Here is a 22,868-nt window from a genome sequence, read left to right as displayed (position 1 = left end):
AAAATGTTTCTTCTGACAATAAGTAAAGCTAAAATAGGGTTATACCAGCAGAAGCATGCAAAACTAGGTAGTAAGCACTTATTAGAGGAGTTTAATTGCAAATATAAAAGCCTTGTTACTGAAAACACACTGTTGATATCCTATAAGGAAGTTTGGTTTTCCACTTAAATCTACAGTTTGTGAAATTCAGGCTCCTTTAGTTCATCATCATCTGCTTACCTGCTCGTTGTGCTTCTCCAGTTTATCCAACTGCTCCTTCTGATTTTTCTCCAGCTGCTCCATCTCCTTCTGATGTTTCATAGCCAACTGGAAGCGAATCAGAACACGAACATTTCATGACTGGAATACAAAATAATCTAGAGACTTACTTGATAGCACTGCTTTAACTTGTTAGTTACTTATGAACATTTCCCATGATGCTATAAATGTATATAATGTATTTTTTACTACTGTTGTTAAGAAAGTAGTTTATGTACATCATAGCAAACATACCCTCTTCCTCTCATCCAAAAACTTCTTGGTGTTGCTGCAGTTTAACTCCCGCACTCTCCTGAATAACAAAAGCATTCACCTCATAAGAAAAACAAGTAAATATTTCTACTCCAGATAATACTTTTATAAGGCTTTGTATTGTGACCCACCTCTCTCGCTCTGCCTTGTTTTTGATACTTTTGTCTTGGCTGATTGCTTTACTGTTCTCCATGGACATCTTAGCCTGGTTGGCACGCATCTCTTTGCTTTGCCTGAGTTGCACATTTCCAGGAAAAAAAAGACTAAATGCCACTGTTGCTCCTCTACTGAGTAGAATTATGAGACTATAGCAAGTGAATACGGAGTGCGTGTGTGCGCGCACGCGTGTGTGTGTGTGTCTCTCTTACCTTTCATGAATGAGTTTGAGCTGCAGGGTCTGCTGCTCCTGGACACTAGAAAGGAGTTTCTTGAGGTGCTCACACTGCTGGGTAACATGACTGTCCTTCATCTCGCGCTCTTCGCTGCTGTGACTACTGATGAGCTCCGACCACTCCTTGGTGTGTTGTGCTGTGATGTCTTTCACCTGCCCCCCCACACACACACACAGACACACAGGCAGACAGACAGCACGGTTGAGTATTGATTGTTTTCCAAGTACGACCATCTCTAGGAGACATATTAGTTTTTGATACCTTTGCTTTATGATCTGTGGTGAGAGTTTGGATCTTATCTTCTGTCTCCTTCTTCAGCTCTTGACAGTTGTTCTCCCTGTCAGTAAACACAGAAGTGAGAATCAAACTCATCTTGCAGGTTCCAGAGTGTGAATCTGGAACCTGCACATAACAATGTTTTTATTATGTGAAAACATTATTATATTATGTTTTCACATAATAATGATCTTGCTTGTCTCATGGTTGTTTTCTTACCCTCGTTTCTTGATGGCTTTCTCCAACAGTTTCTCCAGATTAGTCTTTTCCTTTTCATGGAGGGACACCAGCTTATCCACCTGAGTGCAATGGGCTTTCTGCATTGCATTTTGATCCTGTTGTGTACACAGAGTAAAACCCTAAGTGGATGGATGTTTGCCTTTTGCACCACTATAGCTTTGATTTAACAGCAACATTTGAAGCAAAACAGGCAAGTTGTCATTGTCTTTCAGTCAACAGATGTTGCTAATATTCATATGTTACACAACAAGAGTAATACCGTGATAATAATTAATGAGGTAGGGTGACTGAGCGAGCATCCACCATGGTCTCTATGGAGATAGCTGGTCAAAACAGAACTTTAGCAAGTCTAATTTCTTCCTAAGCATTCGTCACGTGGTCGTCTTCTGTTTGTTTACAAAGGACTGTCTGTGTTTATGTGAGCAGGCATAAAATGATGAGGCAGAAGATGAAAGGTTGCAGCATTTCCCTTGTTGTGCTTCTGGTTTTCTGAGCTTCAATCGCCATCAGGAATAAGCAGCAGCCACTTTGCATTACCAACAAACTCCCACCTACCTTTGAGTGTTTCTTCTTTAAAGCGTTGAGCTCCTTCTGCTGCTTTTTAATCAGCTTTAGGTAGCTCTGCAGAGAGAAACACAGATGTAAGGTCGTCTTATGCTGGCCATAATGAGGGCTGACACTGAACAGCGTGTACAAGGCCTTGCAAAAATATTCCTACCCCTTAATCTTTCCCACATTATAACCTAAAAGTGTTAAAAAATGTTTTCCACTTAACACTTTTTAAAAATGTATTTTCACTTTTACCCTCTCATACCCTTTTAACTAGTAAAGCTTGAATACTTTTAAGATACAAATTTAGTCCATCACAACCTCCCAGGTTTAACTTTCAGTGATTTTAACTGCAGCTTCTTTAGGTATTTTTATGACAAGACACATCTGGTAGGCTCTAATTATTAGAGTTTATCACAAACGTAATTTGAGTTGAGCGATTTTATTCCCATTTTAGTGTTCAACCACTATAAAATTGTCAAAAGATGTCTATAGATAGTATATGGTATTTGAGCTATGAAACACTGAGATAAAATTAAGTATGGATGATTTGATTCCAGTTTTTTAAATCACATTCTGTACTCCTACATAATAACCTGGGTTTCATACCAAACTATGGAAACTCGACCCAGGCAGATTAAATATTCAAGTTAGTTAAGCTGTGGAGAACAAATCCCTCATTAACCCAAAGCACAAATGCTTCATAAGCAATAAACTAACACAAAGTAGGACATAATTGCTGGCTCTTAAATTTTTTGTTGTACTAGAAGATCTAAAATGTGAGACATAAATATGTAATTTTCTCCTTTTATTCTAACACTCCTTCATAAAATCCAATGCATCTAATTGCCTTCAGAAATCAGCTGTGTGTAACTTGATAAGTGCAGATGGTTCTGTGAAGGCATCTGAGGTTTATTGAGAACAAACAGATTGGGTTATAAATCAATAGTCTAACAAAACACTTTGAAGTTTGAGGTAACGTGGAAAAGGTTAAGGAGCAAAAATCCTTTTGTAAGGTATTTTATTATTTAATTAGGCTTTTTTTTTTATCTTAAACCCTGAAATCCACATTAATCACAAATCTTTCAAAAGTGAAGCAAAACAATACAAACCTTCATTTGCTTTAAGTCATCAATGCTCACATTAGGCACAAGCGCAGCATCTACAACAGCAGCAAAAAAACCTCAGTGTTTAGAATAAAAACAGGATGAGTATGTTTAAAAAATCTATAAGAATTCAGCATTTACCCTTCTTGTTCTCGTTTGTGTTGTTCTGGACAGAGTTGGAGGTCTGGGCCATATCTGAGCTGGCTTGTTGTGTCACACTGGCTTTCCCTGTGTCTCCTTTTCCCTTTCCCTTCTTGTCGTTCTTTGAGCTTCCATTGGGAACATCTGCTATGTCATTCTGTGAGACGAAGGGTAAAGTTAAAATAGGAAGGTGTTTTTATTGTGAAAAGGCAGTTACTCTTTCCATTTGTTGTGGGTACCGTGTCAATCCCCAGGGCCTTCATCTGGTCGGCTCTCTTCTCCGCTATGGTCAAAAACTTCTTTGGATCTGATAGAGCATCCACAATTGCTGCATGCAAAAATATTGGAAAAAAAAAAAATACAGTTGTAAAAGTTCAATATCCTTCAGATAAAACAAGTGAATAAACAGGGTGGGGGTACAATCATATCAAATGAAGAGGATTCAATTTTGAGCAGTGCTGTACTGGATAGGGAGAGAAGCTAATAGTCTCAGTAATGGCTCTACACTCAAAGCCTCTTGGCTTTATTTAATGGCAACTCCAATTGTCCAACTCATTTGTATGCTTGTGCCCGTATGAAGCAGTCTGCAGATTTACTGTCGTCATCATTTGTGCCGTGCCATTACTGCAAATGTTAAAGCTAAGCCACCCGGGGCACAGGATGAGAAGAGACTTGCTAAACTTTCCATTTCTCCCCTGCTCTCCCTGTAGGCTACAGACGCCTTTTTATTATCAGCCATGAATAATCTGAGGGGAGTTAAATATTGCAAGACAGAATGAGAGCCACCTGTAGTTCTCTGTTCAAAAATAAAAAACTTCAAGTGAATAAATGCACGTGTCGCTGCGAGTGTGTGTGTAGTCCTGCTGCCCTCACCTCCGAAGCCGTCGGGCACGTACGTCTTGAGGATGATTTGGCAGAAGACGGTCGGCAACGACAGAGGGTTGTTGCCTTCGTTCCTCAGGGAGATGTGACGGTAGCCAGCCTGCAGCCCGTCCAGAGGCAGGATGCGCTGGCCAATCAGCTTGTTGTTGTCGTCGTACACCGCGATGCGCAGCACCGCCAGATCTGGTAAGATTACCTAGAGGTAGGGATGTTAGGAGAAAGGTTGGGAGGGAGGAAAACGTTTCTTTATTTAAATAACAGTGTGAGAAACATGTAGAGCAAATAGTGAATAAAATAAAGCAGCCAAATTTCATTTAAAGTAGTGAGTCAAGGATGAAACAGGGGGCATTACATGAAGAGATGGAGAGCAGTGTGCTACCGATGAGGCCATGTGTTGTGATCAGTGTGGCTTTAGAAAAAAAACTAGGGAATAAATGTGTTAACTGGTTCCGTGTTGGGAGATAACTGCACATAAAGGGAGGATAAATGGATACAAAGGAGATGAAGCTGGAGATCAGTGGTTGGAGGCACCGTGTGTGTGTGTGTGTGTGTGTGCGCGCGCTTGCATTTCCATTGACACAGTATGAGTACTGCTGATGTGTACCGTTTGCTCAGTCATCTTGACAGCAGTATGTAAGCACTGAATGTACAGCAGCATCTGCAGGCATTTGTAAGCATGGACGTGAAACGAGAGACCCGGCAGCAGCTCCGGGTATGATGGCCCTGCTTTGATAGTGTGTGTGTGTGTGTGTGAGAAGGAGAGAATAAAGCAGCACTGCGGCAGGGTTTGATGGATGGTGTGTGTTAGAAAGCTGGAGTCACAGTCATGGCTGAGAGACTTCCTATTCTGCTGAGAGCAGCACTATTATCTACACATGGCTTTCTGTCTCAGGTCTTTCAGTTTCTTGTTTCTCTTCTTTATCTGTAATTATTTTTTTCTTTCCTTGTTTCTACGTCATTTATTTTATCCTCATTTCCATCTTCATCTTTGCTCAGACACAAACTAACGTACACCTCACAATTTGCTCCACGTTGCCCGGCGTTGCTTTAGGATACTAGAAATAAAGACTGTTGAAGCCTGCAAAAGGCTCGCTAATGGGACAGGAGGACAACCCAGATCGGGATCAGCTCAAGCTTTTAGGAAGTTTATTTGCAAAAAATACTTTTGAAAACCCATGCGCGGATTCCTTCTACTACAAAATTATGAACCATTTTGTGTTGGTTTATCACAAAATCCCCCAAAAATTCATTGAAGATTGCCCTGAGAATTGGAGGATTTTCAAGGTCTGGATATGGACTATCTGTATTTATGCCCTCTCTCGTTGCATAAATGTTGTATTCATAAGTAAACCAATCCTTTCTTCATTCTTCCCCTCCTTTCAATTTGTAATAATACCACTAATACATGGTTGTGATATATTTTCTAGTAAAGATCACAACTAGACAAGTCTGCATGCTTAAGGTGCTGGATTTTGTGTACTAGTGGGAGATGAAGAGTTTGCAAAAGCTGAATTCATGGATGTAGTGGATCAGGAGTAAATTGGTAGTAAACTTTTTGATTTTTATTTTAAAAATGGACAGAAAAAGTTTATATTTTTGCAAGAGCAGTGCAGTCTAATTCGAGAATGACATCATCTAGTCTTGCTTCATACCTTTCTGAAAACAAAGGGCTCTTCGTTGTAGGCTGGATTCAGTCCATTGTTCATCACCATGCGTGTGCGGAACTCTTTCCGGATTGTATCCGTAGGCAAGCCGTACATATCAACTTCAACGTACGTGCCAATTTTTTTGTCAGACAGAAACTGTCCTGAGAACACCTGAAATTTAGCAGGAAAACGCAACTTAATGCAGATTTTACAAAGAAATGTTAGTGAGGATAAAAATGATAAACATGCTGCTGTTCCTGTTGTAATAACAGCCGCCGGTATTCTGATGGGCTAACCTGGACGCTGCAGGTTGCTGCAATGACGCCATCCACCGGCGTCTCAGAGAACGGGTCAAACGTCCTGTCTGACCGACGCATGAAATCTGGCTTCAGCAGGTACCTGAGCACAGGAACAACTCAATGAATGCTAATATTTTGAAAATCACACATTTCTACCAATATCAGAGAGAGAAAAACCATTAGACACTCCACATTAGAAAATATTAATAATGATGGTTGTCTGCAAATGCCCTGCTCTCCTCACAGATGACATTCCTAGTATTAGCAGTACAATCCCTGCCCTCAGGGACAGTATTAGCCGAGGAATGGAGACAGCAATGGGAGGAGGAAGATGTAAATGAATTCAGAGAATAGTGAAAGGGAGCGTCCTTTTCCAAAGCACTTATTGGCTCTCAGGGGCAAGTAGTAGCTACTGGCAATAAGTAATGAGATGTGACAAGTTGTAATTGATGAGCCTTAGAGAGAGGGAGATGGAGGTGGAGGGGGTCTTCTCTGCTCTCACCCACAACAGCCGTTGTACTCAAACTTTCCTTGGTTCAGCTGCATGGCCAGATCTGAAAGAGCATTGGGGAGAAAGAATAGATTTTAATAGCTTTAGAACCACAACAAATCTAAAATTATGAAGGCAAAAACCCAATATGAAAACAATACATTAGAGTACTGGCAAATGTTTTAGGTTTTTGGCTGAAAAGCAGAGAGAGATTTATTTCTTTAACATCTTTGCTCTTAAATAATCTACTTCCAGAGCTCCACCTCCTTTGTAAAAGGCCTCCAGCTCTGCACATGCCCTGCGCACAGCGGACCATATGGTCAAGCCGCTTTTGCTTCCAGATACAGAGCAGCAGCTGCTGTTCAGTAGGCATAGCACAATATATATGTTTGTGCACAAATTAAAAATGTTAGTTTCATAAGAGACTTGCACAGTCAAAAGCTGAAAAATAAACAGGAGCAACTGTGGAGATGAGACTAATATATAAAGTGTCAGCAGGTTGGTTGTGTTAATATTTGCACAAGAGACTCAAACAAAACGCTGCTTGTTCTTCCTAGCTAGGAATGTAAACCTGAAAATAAGTACTGCATATCGATTCATGCAACAAGAAAATGAAAAACTTGACAGTATGATGCAAAGACAAATGCTCCTCTTGCACTTTTTCACATTTTCTCATGTAACAAGTACAAACTTCAGGAATTTCAGCAGGGTTTTTTGTAGTAGACTGAAACAAATTAACATGTAATTGTGAAGTGGAAGTAAAATTATACATTTTTAACCATGGACTCGACAGCATCTATTTGTATTCACCCTCCCTGAGTGACTATTTTGAAGGAACACATTTTACTGCAATTACAGTGAAGCTTTGCACATCGAGACATAAATTTGAGGATCATTGACCTGCTGGAAAATTAACTTCCACCCCAGTTTTAAGTTTTGTGCATCATCACTTTTTCCCATGTTAGTTCTGTTTATTAACTGACCAGGTCCTCTGTTGCATGTATAGACAAGCATCCCCACAGCATGATACTGCCACCACTAGGAGTGAAACAGAACTTCTTAAGGTTTTCTTCAAAACAATTTACTTTTCCCCACTCTTTCATAAATAGATTTTATTCATGGGTATCAAAGTATAGTGGGCTTATGCTGCACCTTTTAACTTTTTTTTTTATGAATAAGGATCAGAAATCTTGTCATTTTTCTTCCATTTTACAGTTATTCACTGTATTGTCCAAGTTTGTGGTTGTAATGCAGCAAAATGAAAAGTCAAGGCACTGAACATCAAGTAATGTGATTTTTGTGTAAGTGATAATATTGACAGTACATATAATAAATAACATGCAGCATAAAACATTAGGTCGTCTGAACAAAAAGTGTTATCAAACAGATTTTAATTCAAACTGGGTGCATATCATGCTCTTATTCCTTTCCATCATCTTTAGCAGCTGATTAGCGTGTCCTCCTTCAACCACATCATGTGCATAAGATACCATAAGATCAGAGGTGCTTTTCTATATTTCGGGAACACATTAAATACACACGTGTGTGTAAGAGAGGGAGAGGTCAGAAGTCCCATGTTGGATGCTGTGGTACCTGGGGTCTGGAAGTTGAGGGAGACCATCTGGCAGCCTGCGTTCCAGAAGATCTGAGGCATATAATTACTGGAGTCCACCCTGCCTCCTTTGGGGTAGATACGGCTCATCTGACGCTTGTTGTAGCTGCACTGATGCTCAGGAAAATTTCAAAAGGGATTAAAAAAAAGAAGGAGAGCATGTGTGTTTCTGCACATGTGTGTGATTAAAAATGTGTGCATGTCTGTAACAGCAATGGAAAATGCAGATGGTCGAACAAACCAACATGACTTAGCAAAGACATAAAGCTAGAGACGCTGCATGTTCTGTTTGAACAGAAAGCACAGAAAAATATGCAGCTGTAGTAACCAATGATTTACGAGATCTCTATTTAGTTTAAAGAATGAAGGTGTACTTAGTAGTGCTGATCATGATATCATAAGGTGTGTCCATTAAGTTTTTCAAATCTAAAGGAGCAGTAATCTCAGTGGCTCAAAGGATACTTGACAAACTCGATGGCGTTGGTCTTCAGATAGCCCAGGCCCACTGACTCGTTGAAGGATGACATGTTGTGGTGGATATTCCTCTCTGAAACACACAAAATAGGACCAGAAATGGTAAAATCAGGCTCTTTGCCTTGGAAGCTGTTTTTCTGCTCTCCACATCAGTGTACAGAAAACAGACAACTAACCTGCAGAACAGGGAAAAACTGTAATGATCCTCACCTTCTGCAACATCAAAACCCTGGAACTTCACCGGCTGTGCATAGTTGACCATGGCTGAGAGATACGGGTGGATATTTGTGGTGGCTGATTCATATTTATATTGCGCTATCAGAGCCTCCTCAGAATCCTCCGCCACGTCTCCGCCCTGCACACAACACAGCAATGGTTACATAAATATCTTCCAAAGAACTCTACACAGTAAGGAGAAGCATCGGCGGGTTCTTGCCTTCTTGTTGTTGTCTTGATCAGATGCCTCAGAAATATCTGTGGCGTCTGTTGCTTCAGAAATCTCCGTGACCTCATCATCAGGTACCTGGGGGGAAAAAAAAGGTCCAATCATGAGGAGCCCTGTGATTTTTACAAATATGGCTAATCTGACTTCATTAAAAATATTTATCAACATCAGTTGCTGTAACTTCATGTAATGTTTACCGGAACTAAAACTGAGGAAGTCGGAGGCAGGAAACATTTCAATGACATTTTCAAGATGCAGTCAATGGATTTTTTTTTCTTTTTGTACCTCATGAATAATTTAACATAAATGTGATTTCCTTCCCCCTATTGGCTACTATTCTGCAGCGAAATGTGAACAACTCCAGCTTTCAAAATAAGAATTTGAGAAATTAAACTGGAAAAAACGGCGTAAAGTATAATCCGTCTATCATTTGTTCTTTCCATTTTGACAAATATAAATAAAAAATTAAGTGATCTGTTCATGAATTGTATGCACAAAGTAATTCAGTTGGCGTTTAAATGAAGTCAATATATTTAACAAATTTTTTCTCCCAAATTTTAGACAATTTTATTGAATTTGATTTTGAAGTGTTTGATAAATGCAAAAGCTTACTGTGAGAAATTTGAAAATAATTATAAAATTGAGAAAAATGTTTTCAAATCAATTGAGGAATCAAAAACTTTGACAGAAAACCAAATCAATATTTCAAAAAGTTGATTCTACAAGAAATTTGTCTACATTCAGGTGAGGAAGAAAAAATAGCTTACCTAAACATTGTTTAATGCTATGAACTTAGTATGCATTATTTTCTAAATCAGTCAAAAGCACACAAATCTTGAGACAAGCATGTTATACAATAGTTGCAGATATATTAAAAAAAATCCAAGAGTAACATCATAAATGTTTAAGCTAATTGCTTTTGCTTCTGTAAGATTTAATTTTGGTCTATGAAATGATCTGAAAAGTGCAAACTACAAACAGCTTTTTGCCCAAATCTGATCCTCAAACTACAGACTGACCTTTTTGATGCTGTTGCTGCGCTCTTCCTCTTTTCCAGAGCTGATGGCGTTGCTCTGGGAAACACTGTTCGTCTCTTTGTCACTGGTGACTTCTGACAGAATGCTGGGAGCCTCTGAATTCAAGTCTTTATCTTCAGCTTCTTTTTCCCCTAAACCAAGACACATAGTATGAAAAGAAACTTAGTTACTCAAATGTATGTCAGTCCCTTTTCTTTTAATAAACAAATTAGCTATATGGAGTTTTTCTTTTACACAGAATCATACATTTTTCTTGGAGAACAATGCTGGTCAGAAGGGAACATATAATTAACATGGCTATAAATGTATTAATTCAATTTCAGTATAACTTGTTGTATAACTCCAAAAAATGAAAATTTAAAAAAGCTAAACTGATATAAATACATTCTGGAGAAGCATTTTTTACTCCGACAAGACAAATATTTTTTAAGAGCAATGTGAGGCTATAAGCCTTAGAATACTTTAACAAGCATGGAAGGGGAAGCATGATGCTGTGGGGCAGACTTGCTACATGTGGTATTGGTATATTGCACAAAAGAATTATTGCATTTGTATCATTATGGGACTGAAACAACTACTCAACTACATAATTAGAAGCTGAATATAACATTTATAACCAAGATAATCACAGTTGTATCCAACATATTGACTATGCCTGTCCAATTGGTCAGTTTACACAAAAACAGTTAAAGTTGTATTCAGCTGACCGTTCTCTGCATCGTCCTCATTCTCCTCTCCCATAATAATAGCAGGAGTGTTGGTCTCGCCGGCCTCCATGTGCTTCTTTAAAGCTTCAAGTTGCCCTGTGTCACACATTCACAATGTTTGTAGTTTCCAAACTTAACGTCACATGATGATGAAGTTAAGCATCTGCACTTTATACGTACTCTGCTCCACTTCAGGTTTTAATCGCTTATTCTTTATTAGGATTTTTCTCTTCAGGTCGTTTGGTGAAGGTAAAGGATGCCCAGGATCCATCTGAAGACAGGCAGAGAGAGACATGACACAATCCCAATTCCGTGACTGCTTGTTTTATGTAGTGGGAAGAAATTTCAGTGAGAGAAAGAGGAAAACTTTACTGGGTAGTTCTCCAGAGGCTGTCTGAGAAGGAGGTCACCAAAGAGCTCCTCACAGTACTTGGCCATCTTATACTGCTGTAGTTTACTGGAAATAAACAAAAATAAAATACAGTGAACAAAATGACATGTTATTACAGTAGATATGTTAAAAACATTAATGGAAAATGTACCTGCAATGATTTTCAAATGATAAAATAACAGGATAATCAGATGTGACAAACGCCGTCTCCTTGATTGCTTGGATCACATCCTGTGGGGATGAAAACAGACAAAGGAGTTAGGATATGCAGTTTCAAAGTATGAGCACCAGGTGGCAGACAGCTATAATAAGAGAAAACAGCAGCACTCATTTCTCTCGTCTCCACTGTGTGCACATCATTTGAAAGTCTTTTTGAGCTTGGCGGGCTTGATACATTCTTTTATGTTGGTTAAAACCAGATATTTGTAAAGACTTTTATTTATCAAACAGAATATGTTTGGTAATCCTAACTTAAAGCAAGAAAAGTTTAATCTGATATGTCAATGAGTAAAAAGGTTGTTCATAGTTTTACATAAGTAGAAGTAGTTATCTGGTTATGCATGTGACAAAAGTGGATCCCTATGTTTGGTCCCTAAACCATCTGGAGGATACAGTAAACAAACTTTCTGAAGAAATTTAAACGGGGCCTGCCAAAGTGTGCCCGTCGGTTAGAACCCAGCCTACTGATGCTAATAATTAGCATCAATGCTAAAGTAAGCTACAATGTACTCAATAGCATGTGGAGAGTCACAAACATATTGAAAAAAATATGGACTTAGTCCATTCAGTATGTTAAAATTAGTGTAGAAGCTAAAATTAGCCAAAATGTTAATGTTAGCCTAAATGCTGCCAGTGACATGTGGGTTATAACTAGCATGTTGTCTCCATTCGGTATAATAAACATGGCAAATAATAGCTAAAAAGCTTATTTTAGGGAAAAGGATACTGCTAATGTGGGCAGTAGCTACTGCTAATGTTTGTGCTGATGTTAAAGCACTGCCTTCGGATTTTTACTTTTGGAAAAGTAAAAATCAGATGTTTACTTCGTGGCACTTGGTTACCAGAAAACACGCTAATCTCTTAGCAACAGATTAACAACAAATACTGTTATTGTAAAAAAACAACATAGGATTTCTTCTGCTCTTTTGAAATACTACTCATCAGTAATTGTGCAGTTGGTGAATTTTTCAGAAAAGTGAAAGTCTTTTTTTGTCATTGGTGGTAAACATATTATAAAACAGACATTCAACACAAAAGTAAAATTCGGATTTATAATTCGTGGCAGTTCGTTACCAGAAAAACAAAACAAAACAAAAAAAACGCTCATCTCTCAATACTAAATTATCGTTTATAAAACAAACTATTTTGAAATACTGATTATCTGCTTAGACACAAGAAATTTACAGTCTGTTGGATAAAGAAAGCAGAACCCATCTATGAACAGAACTGACTCTTGAATATATTAGCAGGTTCTCCACTGCTGTGGTGATTTACCTTGAACAGGATGTCTGTGCACATGGCCTTGCCATGAGTAATGATGGGTTCCTGGTCCTCCCCTTTGCCATCCCAGCAGTCCAGCTCCACACATCTGATGAATAAGCAAGTGGAAATCTTCCTGAAGTACTCAAATTCCACAATGGGCCCATTACAAATTATAAACAGGACATTATGTACATGCATAACCACATTTTAGCTTATTTTACATCAATGCAGTTTATGAAGAACAATAACTTTTTCTGCAAGTTGTGTTTATGAATGACTGACTGGAGCTTTATAAAATATGGCCCATTAGTCTAGCATTTCAGCAAACTGTTGTCCATATTTAGTGTGTATCTTACACTGCTTTAAAGTTCAGCTCTGGAAAAAATTAAGAGGCCACTTAACATGATCAGTTTCTCTGAATTTATTTTTATTCCATGAATTACTGAAGTATCTGTGAAATTCCAAGCCAAAATTTAGTATTTATTTGCAGAAAATGAGAAATGACCAAAATAACAAAAAAGATGCAATGTTTTCAGACCTCAAAGAAAACAAGTTCATATTAACTTAGAAACGATTTTAATGTTTTAACTTGGGAATAGCTCAGAAATCAATATTTGGTGGAATAACCATGGGGATTTTAATGGGGTTCAGTGCAGTGGACTCTTAATTTTTCAAAGCTAAGGTAAAATCAATACATGGCATTGATTTTAATGCGTCAGATTGAGACTCTGAATCAGAAAATGTTTATTCTTAAATTTTATAGGCAGAGAAAGATGCCTATTCATTATGCTTAGACTGTGTCACTGTATAATACCTGCATCCGGACAGCAGGACCTGGCGGTACATCTCCACTGATGACTTCCCTCCAAACTGTCTTCCTGTCAGGTATGTATTGTGGGAGGAGCTGATAAAGTAATGAGCCAAAGGCTGATCCATATCTTGGTACAGCTCTAGTCTGTCCAGGAACACCGGAGCATTTTCGTCTGACATTAGGTACCGACAGAACCCGTCACTCGACATGCGGCCTAAGAGGAGGAAGACGAGATGAAGATGACTTTGTGATTATAATAAATTAGCCAGGTTTAAATTAAATAAATACCCGTTTCTGTAGCTTCCAGACTACACAGGCAGATGGCAGCAGAGGCAAAGAAAAGCCTGTCTCCAGATTTCATTCATACATTGCTTTTACCTTTTTTCTTCAGCTCTTCGTCCCTTTCATATTTCTCGATGATTTGCATGGCTCTTTTGGGGTCGTAAAATGGAAACAGAATCTCATTTAACCTCGGGTCACGTTGGTTCTGCAGAGCAAGACACGAGCACAGGTGTACATCACATGTACGTTACGTCCAGGTCCTCCCAACATAAACGCTACTTAAAAAAACCATGCATGTCAACACTTTCGGTAGAATTTAAAACTCAATTCATATCAAGGATTAATTTTGTGCAAATGCTTGGAGAACTTCTGACTTTAATTTCAGATATTTCTAACACTAGCATGTCTTCAACAGGATGGCATTTAGATCGCAGGGCAAAACCAATCACTACAAAAATAAGTGCAGAGTTAAAAATGATTCATAACAAGGCAGTCATATGTGCTGGAAGGGTTGAAAGCAGCTCTAACAAGACGTTACAGTGATGGAGCACATTCTTGTAGGCAAAGCAGGAATGAATCCAGCTGAGTCCAGAGCATGGAGCAGCACAGACATGACTGGACAGCAGATGCAACAAGCAGGTATTCAGCCACACACAGGAGGACGGCCGCAAAACACAGACACACAGCAGGAAGCAAGATGAACCAAGCCAGATGCAACAGGATGGAAACCTCTCCTCCTGTTGTCATGACAACACCAATCAGACAATGGGAGGCAAACCTCGCTAAGGGAGAGCGGGAGGAACGGGACGAGAGGGGGCATGCAGAGTTTGGTAGCTGGTGGAAGTTGCCGCTCCAGGCAAGCTGAATGTTGTTTAATTGTGTTTCAATTATGGCTGTCGTGTCGGAGGGCAACTTCTATCCACAGCAGGAAGGGAAGAGGAGGCAGGGTAGGGGGGGCAGCAGAGAGGGGCTGGCTGAAGCCAAATACACAAAGAAGTTAATGAATGATAAAGAGCTTACTTCATTCAGAAAGCTGACTAACTGGTCTACAGTTAAATAATCTGTTTTGTTCCCATTGCTGCAAAGGAATTATTGGAAAAGAAAAAAAAATATTGTTATAACTCTTAAAACGGACATCCACACACTCATCCACACAGTCAGTTAAAATGAGAAAGTGTTTTGTGTTACACTTTTTAGTCCAAATTTGTTAAACATATCTCCTTTATGTTCGAATGTTGCCAGTAGGTTGATCCTAATTCAGTGCTGAACTGAAAGCAGGTTAGGCTGTCCAGGCGTAGTTAGTGCAGCAGGAGCAGAAACATTTATCCAAATCAAACCCAATGTCACCCAACAGTTCTCACTTTTATTTCAGAGTAGATTATTGAAACAACAAAGTGTTATGTTTTATTTTTTTGTTGATCCATTCTATTCCTGGTTATGCTCAAAGCCGGTGAACTTATCGGCTACACAAACAAGCATGCAGGAGAGTTTAAAGCAGGACAGCTTACATTTTCTTGAAGAGCTCCTCTATATCTGTGCGAGGGCAGATCTTCTGTGTCAGCGCGTAGAAAATGTCAAAGGTGAAGTCTGAGGGTTCAATCTCGTCATTCTGCAACCATGTACAGAAACACCACAGACTTTAAGATTCATTGCATAAGAAGTGATCAAATGGAAGTACCTGGCTCTCGCTTTTACCTTTCCACTGGGAAGACCTAGATCCTTCAGAGCCTGAAAGATCCCTTTCTCTGTCTTCCCTGATGCAAAGGTTCTTGTGATACTAAAAAGGAGATGAGAAAGTTAAAAGTAGCAAATCAAAGAACCAGTTCTCAGACACAAGAGATGTAAAACTGTGGCAGAGATTTGTTGGCAAAGTTCAAACCCTCCAAAAGATCTTAGGGAACAAATGCTCTATAACATAAACGATGTTTAGATTAAGCTATTCTACAAATAATTGGCAATCATCTACTTTTTTTTATAAAACAGTTTGAAATACAAAAACAACCTTCCTTCACCTTTACAATTTTGCACTATTATATTAGTCCATCACATGAATTCCCAATAAAATAATCATTAGGGCTGCAGTGATACAAAAGGTAAAAATAGCTAAAAGTTTAATAAAAAATACTTAAGCAAGGCATTGGAAACATGTTGAGAAATGCATAAAAATTATTCTTACCCTCTAACAGGGATCTTCCCGTTGACATTGGTCAGGAAACACATCCTCATCCAACTAAATAAGTAAATTTAAAAGCACACAAAAACAAAACCAATCAAAGAAAAGTTCAAAAAGAAGTCATGGGTATAATCCCATAGACTTTGCAGGCAGATCAATTTCTCTATAAACACTCCAGTGTAAAGGGTTTACAGTGTTTCCCAGTATTTGGAGCAGCATAAATACACTCACTGTTTCTTGAGGCATGTCATTGGACACACGTTGTTGGCCTTAAAGTTGTGGATCACCGACCTCAAACCCTCAATCCATTTCTGAAAACAGCCAAGCATAAGTATTAAAAATTACACATGAGCACACTGCTGCCCCCTACAGACAGCGACCTGCAAATAGAAGACACTAAAGGTCCTAATTGAATTGTGTTGAGAAAAACTGTAAATAAAAAAAACTCAATTTACACAACATGGGCAAAACATCCTAGAAATGTACTAAATAGTTGAAATTAAATCAGACAATTTTCTCATTATTAGCTACTTTTCACAGGTTGAATACTGAAAAATAACAGTATGTAACGTCACACTTATCCTGAGTTGAGTAAAAATCAGATTAATGTTTAGGATTTATACTTTGATGTTTCATGATTCTCTGGTGGATTCAAAAATCACTTTCTCTGTTAAGGAACCCACATTGCTTTTTTCTGTGCTACAGTCCAGAGAACAAAAAATGAGAACCAGTCCAATTGGATTTAGCATGCCAGACTTTTAAAAAAAGATTATATAGTGGCACCTCTTCTTCATGTACAATAATTTCCAAATCACGAAATACTTAGGCGACAGTTGGCGCTCATCTAAAATCTAAAACATGGCAATAACAAAAAGTGAGAACTATCAGCAGATAGTTTGGTGGAAGTTGCTCCTCCAGGCTCTTCTGTATCTCGTCTCAACAAGATACAGAAGAGAAGCGACAGAGAAAACGATTCATTCAAATGCGTCTCTTTATCACAATGACTCAAGGCCGTGTGTAGGAGGGGGAATATACATCACCCTGCATTCCCTTTCCTTTCATTTTTAATGAAATAGTTACTCTGTGTGGGTGCTGCTTTGGCCTTTATGTACAGTAGATTATTGAATTAATTTTGGCTACACTCCAACTGCTGAAAAGCCTTTAGGATGTTTTTTTTTTTTTTTTTGCCTTTTTGCAACATGCTTTGTGACCCTTAGATATTTCTGGCTTTGTGCATTATTAACCAAAGTGCCATGCAAAACAGATCAGGTGGGATCCCAAATATATTTTCTAATTGACTGAGACAGGATTATATCGTTTCCTGTTCACTCCTGTATCGGCACCATTTGTGTAATACGAAGGTTTTGAAAACAACTGCGTGCATTTACCCTGGCTGTGTCGGGGCTCTCTGCCACCATGAACATGAAGCTCAGGTTGACCAGGTCAGTGCCGCTGCAGATGCAGATGATGCATCCCTCCAGGTCGGCCTCAGTCTTTCCTATGGCCTCGAATGAGGACAGGATCTTTGGGTCCTGGGAAAATAAGGAAAGATCAGCAAACTGAATACTGAACACGTCATCGAAGGTAAGCAAATTTGCGTGTTCAGTGTGGAATGTGACAAAGAGGGGCATAGAAATATCCTTAAAAAGTAATTTAATGTGCTTATTTACACATTCTAAATAATAATAAATTACGAAATGCTAAACAAAATGCATACAGGCAGTCTATCTCATTTTTACGTCATTGTGATGATTTTCTTAAGTTTCTTTTAACTGCCTCCTAATTTTATGACAAGGTTGCAATGTAGCTCATAAGTTTACATGTACTTATGGGAATGAATGCCACTAATTGTGGGCCTTTAATGATGACTTTGAACAGTCATTTTATTGGGTTGTTGATAACATCACATTTCAACACATTAAAAGTTGCTACACCAGGTTGAATTTTATGTATATTTTCCTCTACACCAAAAGTTATGCACACAACCTCAAGTATATACATGCACCTCCACTAATGTCTACATAAATATTACATCTTGAAAGCTATACTTTTTGTAGCAAACATCAGGTTTCTGCCATAATTCTGGCTGGACATCCAACCCTGACTTTTAGCAGAATTGGTAGAGCTAATATAAACTGGTTATGAACTCAATACGATATTGACGTTCGGACCAATTTAGAATCTTAATGTTGGTCTGAAGTATGCATTCCACTAGCCAGTTTCGATGCATTTCAGTCATTGTCCTGTTGGAAACACTCAGCTACATCCAAGTTTCCACAATCTAATTTCCACCAGTTCCTGGAAAGTACAATCTCCAGCCAGAATTATACGAGGCAGCATGTGGTTTCTCTGCACCCAGCAAAGAGACATTTATCCAAATTGTGCAGGGGTATGCCTATATTTCTATGCATGATTTTCAACCTGAGTAGACAAAAAACTGGATTAAATTCAAATATTAGCAACCAATTTTACCTCACTGTGTACAACAACGCCAAAATTAAATAGCTAAAATATATAATTAAACTGCCAAATGATGAGTGTAAATACACCAACAGGCTGGGAATGACTATTCTTCCAGTGGAGAGTAAAATCCATCCACAAAAAAGAGGGAAGAAAATCACAGCGTCAGTTGTCCTCCTCTCATGGTTTTAATCAGACATCAGCTTTGTCACCGCAGGAGAAACTAATGTGTATTTGTTGTATGATTGAATTAACAGCAACAGGCGTTGCAGCTTTAAAATCCCAGCCGGCTATCTCATCCATCTCCTCTTCCTCATTGGATTATTTGAAACAGCTGTGCCGTCCTTTGTGGAGAAGCCCTGCTATCGCCTTCCTGCCACTTATGAAACACCGTGCAGCGTTTGAACAAACACAAGATGCTATCGAACTGCAGCATCTGCATACGTGTCCACACATATACGCACGGTGACCGTGGCCCAAACAAACAGGTTAACATCAAAACATCTGCACCCGATCGGTAACGTTTGCAGCACTTCTCTACGCAGTCTTTTGCAGACTTTGAGCTGCTTGATGAGTTTGTATACAGATATTGATATAAAGCAGGAACCCTACCCCTAAGTTTAGAAGCATCTAATAACAGCGTCCATAATTCATACAGTTGGAATCGAGTCAATATTACATTTGATAGTGCAGCGAATGAATCAATATTTAATATACAGAGAGACCCTAAAGGTTTATATTTGTGTGTGTCTGGCTTGCTGATTGGTTGCCAGATGCAGTGAAGAAGCCGACTCCTGGTCAGAATGTCTCTTCAAAATCACCTCCTGGACGAGGACGAGGATGTTTTTTCTTTTTTTCGTCCTGACAGAGACAGAACGTCTTATACCTGTGAGCTGTTGATCTCCTTAACCCACAGGTTCTCTGGCAGCGTATTATTACAGAGGCATCATTATCTATTTTTCCTCTGAGGGTCAAACAAACACAATAAAACATGATTCAAATACAGCCGGTGGCTGAACTCGTCCAGGGTTGTATCAATATTGAGGTGTTAAATATTTAATGTTTATGTATAAGTCATCAGTGAGAAGTCAGTCAGGATTATTAGGCAATGCTGAAATGCGCCACTGAAGCATTGGCTAATTTTAGACATGAATTATGACGCTTAAAAAACGGCCTCCCCAGATTTGTTGTTTTAAACAGGAGAGTCGCAGTGAGAAAATAAGCCTGTGTTGTGGGATGAGAGTGCAAGTTTCAGTGAAAGCAGAAGTGAGAAGCTTGTCTTTCCAAAAAGTCTCACCTTAGGGACGGCACCAACACGGATACTGTTGATAAGAGAACACTCGAGAACCTGGCCCTCCTGCGGGACACAAACATCGTAGGAGGGTTAAGAAAAAAACAAAATAACTGCATTCCGATATTTTAGCTTCAAATGTAAGGTAACAGAAAGTTACTGCCTAAAATTTAAATTAAAACTGTCAGAGGAAACGAGACCTACAAATGTATTTAGCTAAGCTTAGCATCATCTTGCTGTGCCAATGGCAATGTTAGTGACGCCTAGATTTCACAGGTATTACAATATTTTTGACAGGAATCCAACTGGCAATTTAAATTGATTTTTTTCTAAACTCGAAGAAAAAACTTTTAAAATTAGGATAAGTCAAATTTTGATTATTTTTTTTAAACAATACCCAGAGTAGTGTAGAGTCATAGAACAAGAAAATTGTTTATTTATAAGTGATCATATAGGACTGTGTAACATTAAGAAATAAATTGTAGTAAAAGTAAGGATTTACTGTGGATTTTGTTTATTTCTGTAAAATATAAGTCATACCTTTATCGTATTAGTAAAGGCTGTAACTTTCTGCACTTTGCCAGCTTTTCTATGCTTTTGACTTATTTTTTTCAGGAACCAAAGTGCGGTCTGCTTCAGGAGGCTAGACCATTTCTTGAAACATAATATAAGAAGCTTTATGACTGAGGACAGAGTCTGGAGTGTCTCCTGACATAAAAAATGATAGTTGAAAGACAGATAAGAGGAATATTGTACCTTTCCCTCACTCTTCCATGTGATAAAGAAGCCATATTCATCCACCTTCATCTGACAGTTGGGCTCAAAGAGGTATGGGTCCTGAGAAGGAGAATTGCATTTTCATATTAGAGGCTTCATTGATCAAAGAGTTTCATTTGATGTAGCCTCACATTACACAACCTGCAAGGATTATACAATCAGACAAGAGGATGAAGCCCTAATATATTCTATAAGGCAAAAACCTTACACACACAGACACGTTTGCGTGGCTATCTGTTTGGGGACTTTCCATTGACCTCCATTCATTTCTACAGCCTAAACCTTACCCCTATCCTAACCATTACATACCTAACCCCAACCAAAACTCAACTCACACCTTAGTCTTAAATCTAACCCCTGACCCAAAAACAGCAGCCTGGTCCACACAAAGAGCAGTGGGTCCCCATAACGCAGTGTTAGAAAAATAATCCCCACAAGGTGGTATAAACAAACGCGTACACACGCGCGCACACGCACACACACACACACACACACACACACACACACACACACACACACACGTACACATGTAGAAACTTTTCCTTCTAAAATAATGCACAAAAGCATTCAATTTGTATGAATAGATAGTTTAATCTAGATAAAAATGATCAGTACAGTAAGTGAGATGTACAAATGTAAACATTTGGTATATAGGATTAGTGTTCCACTTCACAAAGGAAATATAAATAGGAGTATACCTGTATATGAATAACTTCAATACTGAATATCAAAGGCAGAGCATATTATGAACATTTTTATTCCCTTCCCCTCTGATCTGAGATAGCCAAACAGATTAAAAGGGGAAAAAAACAGAAGGGGGTTGATGCTGAGAGGTCACTCTTTCTCTAATATTAGCAATGGGGAACAATGCCACACACAAGCGTACACGCACATCTACATGTAATGCATTATTTTAGGATGCCTGCTGCCGCCATTAGATACATTGCCACAAATGGGGCGACGCTGGCCTGTTTAGCTGACGCGTGTCATCTGAAACCACAAGAAAATGAAGAAAACATTCAATCTTCCATCCAGGAAGCAGCCAGGCCTCTGAGAGCTCGGCTAAAAGCTTCCAATTCACTTTCATCTGAATTAAGGCTGACAGGGACTTAATTTTACAACCTAGCCAGTTCTTTGAGGGAGATGGCAAAAGGGTGCGCTACTGCAGTAAGACTGGAAAACTAAATCTTATAATGACAAAGGAATCAAATATTCAAGGGTTTGACTTTCATCTCTAAATGGATGGATTCTGTCTTTCCCGTCCAAGATGCCACATCAATGTGTGTGTGTGTGTGTACACACAAAACTACATTTAAAATGGAAAGCACAAATCTAGAAAGTGTGGCATGCACTTGTATCCAGTCCCTATCCTTTCTTCTGTGTTTCTTGGTCTCCATGATGCCGTTTGTTCACTAATGTTCTCCAGCAAACCTCTGAGGCCATGATAGGATCAAGCATTCGCCAGAAACCCATGCTTATGAGTGTTCAGCGTCTTGCAGTTCTGGCCCGTCACTCTCTGCCTCCAGCAGCTGTCAATATGAGGCTACCTGGTCCCATAGAAACCAAACACCAGCCGCATCTTCAGCGATTGATTTCCTATCAGCGAGATAATGAAAGAAATACACAGAGGAAGAAGCGCTTTGGCTCTTAGCATGATGAATTGCACTCCATCTCTTTAACCTTTCATTTCCATGGCTGTAGACTGTCAGAGAGGGGAAAATACATTTGAAATGTCTCTCATAGACAAACACATTGTAATTACTGCAGATCTATAACCCATTTATAACCTTTCCACTGTACTTCAGAACACTTAAATGTTGTCGAAACAGGGAGGCAGAACCTCTATTAAAGTGGTGGAACCGCATTCTAACTGGAGTGAACGTTTGATTAAAATTCAACAGGCCACTTAGAACATGTGCGCATTACCTGCCTCCACCATCTGTCGCTCAGTGAGGTTTCAGTCAGTGGGGAATGTTTTTGTGTGGAAACATACAAAAAAGAAAACAATCTTTGCTGTTTAGCGTGGTTCTGTGCCCTCATAAGTGACATGTTTATGTTGTTTCAGTCGACCTAAGATGTACCCTGCAATCTTTACAAAGTTCAACTTTCATCAGTTTTGTTTTTTCAGATATAAAGAATCCCATTCTAGAATTTAATTAGTCCTTAAGGAAAAAGAAAAAAAAAAGCAGAGGTGAGATGAAAAGCTGACCTTATTAACATTCAGGCCGGTTCCATCATGTTCTGCCTCTGCTTGGCTCAAAGTTCACAGCAGCAACACATTGAGGACGCTCATCAAAAGTACAGCGACCCAGTTTTAATTGCTCTCTTTGACGTGACCGTGGATATGATCATGGCTCTCCACGCACGCCTTCATGTTTTCCACTGTGCTCTGAGA

General features: G+C 39.0%; 1 protein-coding gene across 2 annotated transcripts in view; it reads right to left on the bottom strand.

The window, feature by feature from the left end:
• Positions 1-22,868, bottom strand: part of plcb4b (phospholipase C, beta 4b) — a 65,678-nt gene that overhangs the window by 3,596 nt on the left and 39,214 nt on the right. For both annotated transcript variants that reach the window (XM_015002860.2, XM_088001894.1), the window contains 34 exons: positions 20,453-20,533; positions 19,703-19,762; positions 17,334-17,477; positions 16,177-16,256; positions 15,949-16,002; positions 15,468-15,549; positions 15,281-15,381; positions 14,793-14,850; positions 13,869-13,977; positions 13,494-13,704; positions 12,692-12,785; positions 11,349-11,428; positions 11,179-11,263; positions 10,987-11,077; positions 10,807-10,902; positions 10,082-10,230; positions 9,054-9,140; positions 8,828-8,972; positions 8,606-8,690; positions 8,125-8,249; positions 6,544-6,595; positions 6,039-6,141; positions 5,749-5,913; positions 4,088-4,292; positions 3,454-3,542; positions 3,215-3,371; positions 3,080-3,129; positions 1,974-2,039; positions 1,398-1,513; positions 1,164-1,239; positions 879-1,054; positions 642-743; positions 493-550; positions 220-306 (listed from right to left, as the gene is read on the bottom strand). In XM_015002860.2, coding sequence (XP_014858346.1) covers positions 220-306; positions 493-550; positions 642-743; positions 879-1,054; positions 1,164-1,239; positions 1,398-1,513; positions 1,974-2,039; positions 3,080-3,129; positions 3,215-3,371; positions 3,454-3,542; positions 4,088-4,292; positions 5,749-5,913; positions 6,039-6,141; positions 6,544-6,595; positions 8,125-8,249; positions 8,606-8,690; positions 8,828-8,972; positions 9,054-9,140; positions 10,082-10,230; positions 10,807-10,902; positions 10,987-11,077; positions 11,179-11,263; positions 11,349-11,428; positions 12,692-12,785; positions 13,494-13,704; positions 13,869-13,977; positions 14,793-14,850; positions 15,281-15,381; positions 15,468-15,549; positions 15,949-16,002; positions 16,177-16,256; positions 17,334-17,477; positions 19,703-19,762; positions 20,453-20,533 — 3,519 coding nt within the window. The remainder of the gene's footprint in view (positions 1-219; positions 307-492; positions 551-641; positions 744-878; positions 1,055-1,163; positions 1,240-1,397; positions 1,514-1,973; positions 2,040-3,079; positions 3,130-3,214; positions 3,372-3,453; positions 3,543-4,087; positions 4,293-5,748; positions 5,914-6,038; positions 6,142-6,543; positions 6,596-8,124; positions 8,250-8,605; positions 8,691-8,827; positions 8,973-9,053; positions 9,141-10,081; positions 10,231-10,806; positions 10,903-10,986; positions 11,078-11,178; positions 11,264-11,348; positions 11,429-12,691; positions 12,786-13,493; positions 13,705-13,868; positions 13,978-14,792; positions 14,851-15,280; positions 15,382-15,467; positions 15,550-15,948; positions 16,003-16,176; positions 16,257-17,333; positions 17,478-19,702; positions 19,763-20,452; positions 20,534-22,868) is intronic.

Source organism: Poecilia mexicana, unplaced genomic scaffold, assembly GCF_051168715.1.
Source record: "Poecilia mexicana isolate PSO_F unplaced genomic scaffold, ASM5116871v1 scaffold_21, whole genome shotgun sequence".
NCBI classification, from domain to species: domain Eukaryota; kingdom Metazoa; phylum Chordata; class Actinopteri; order Cyprinodontiformes; family Poeciliidae; genus Poecilia; species Poecilia mexicana.
This window is presented reverse-complemented; position numbering and strand designations above follow the sequence as displayed.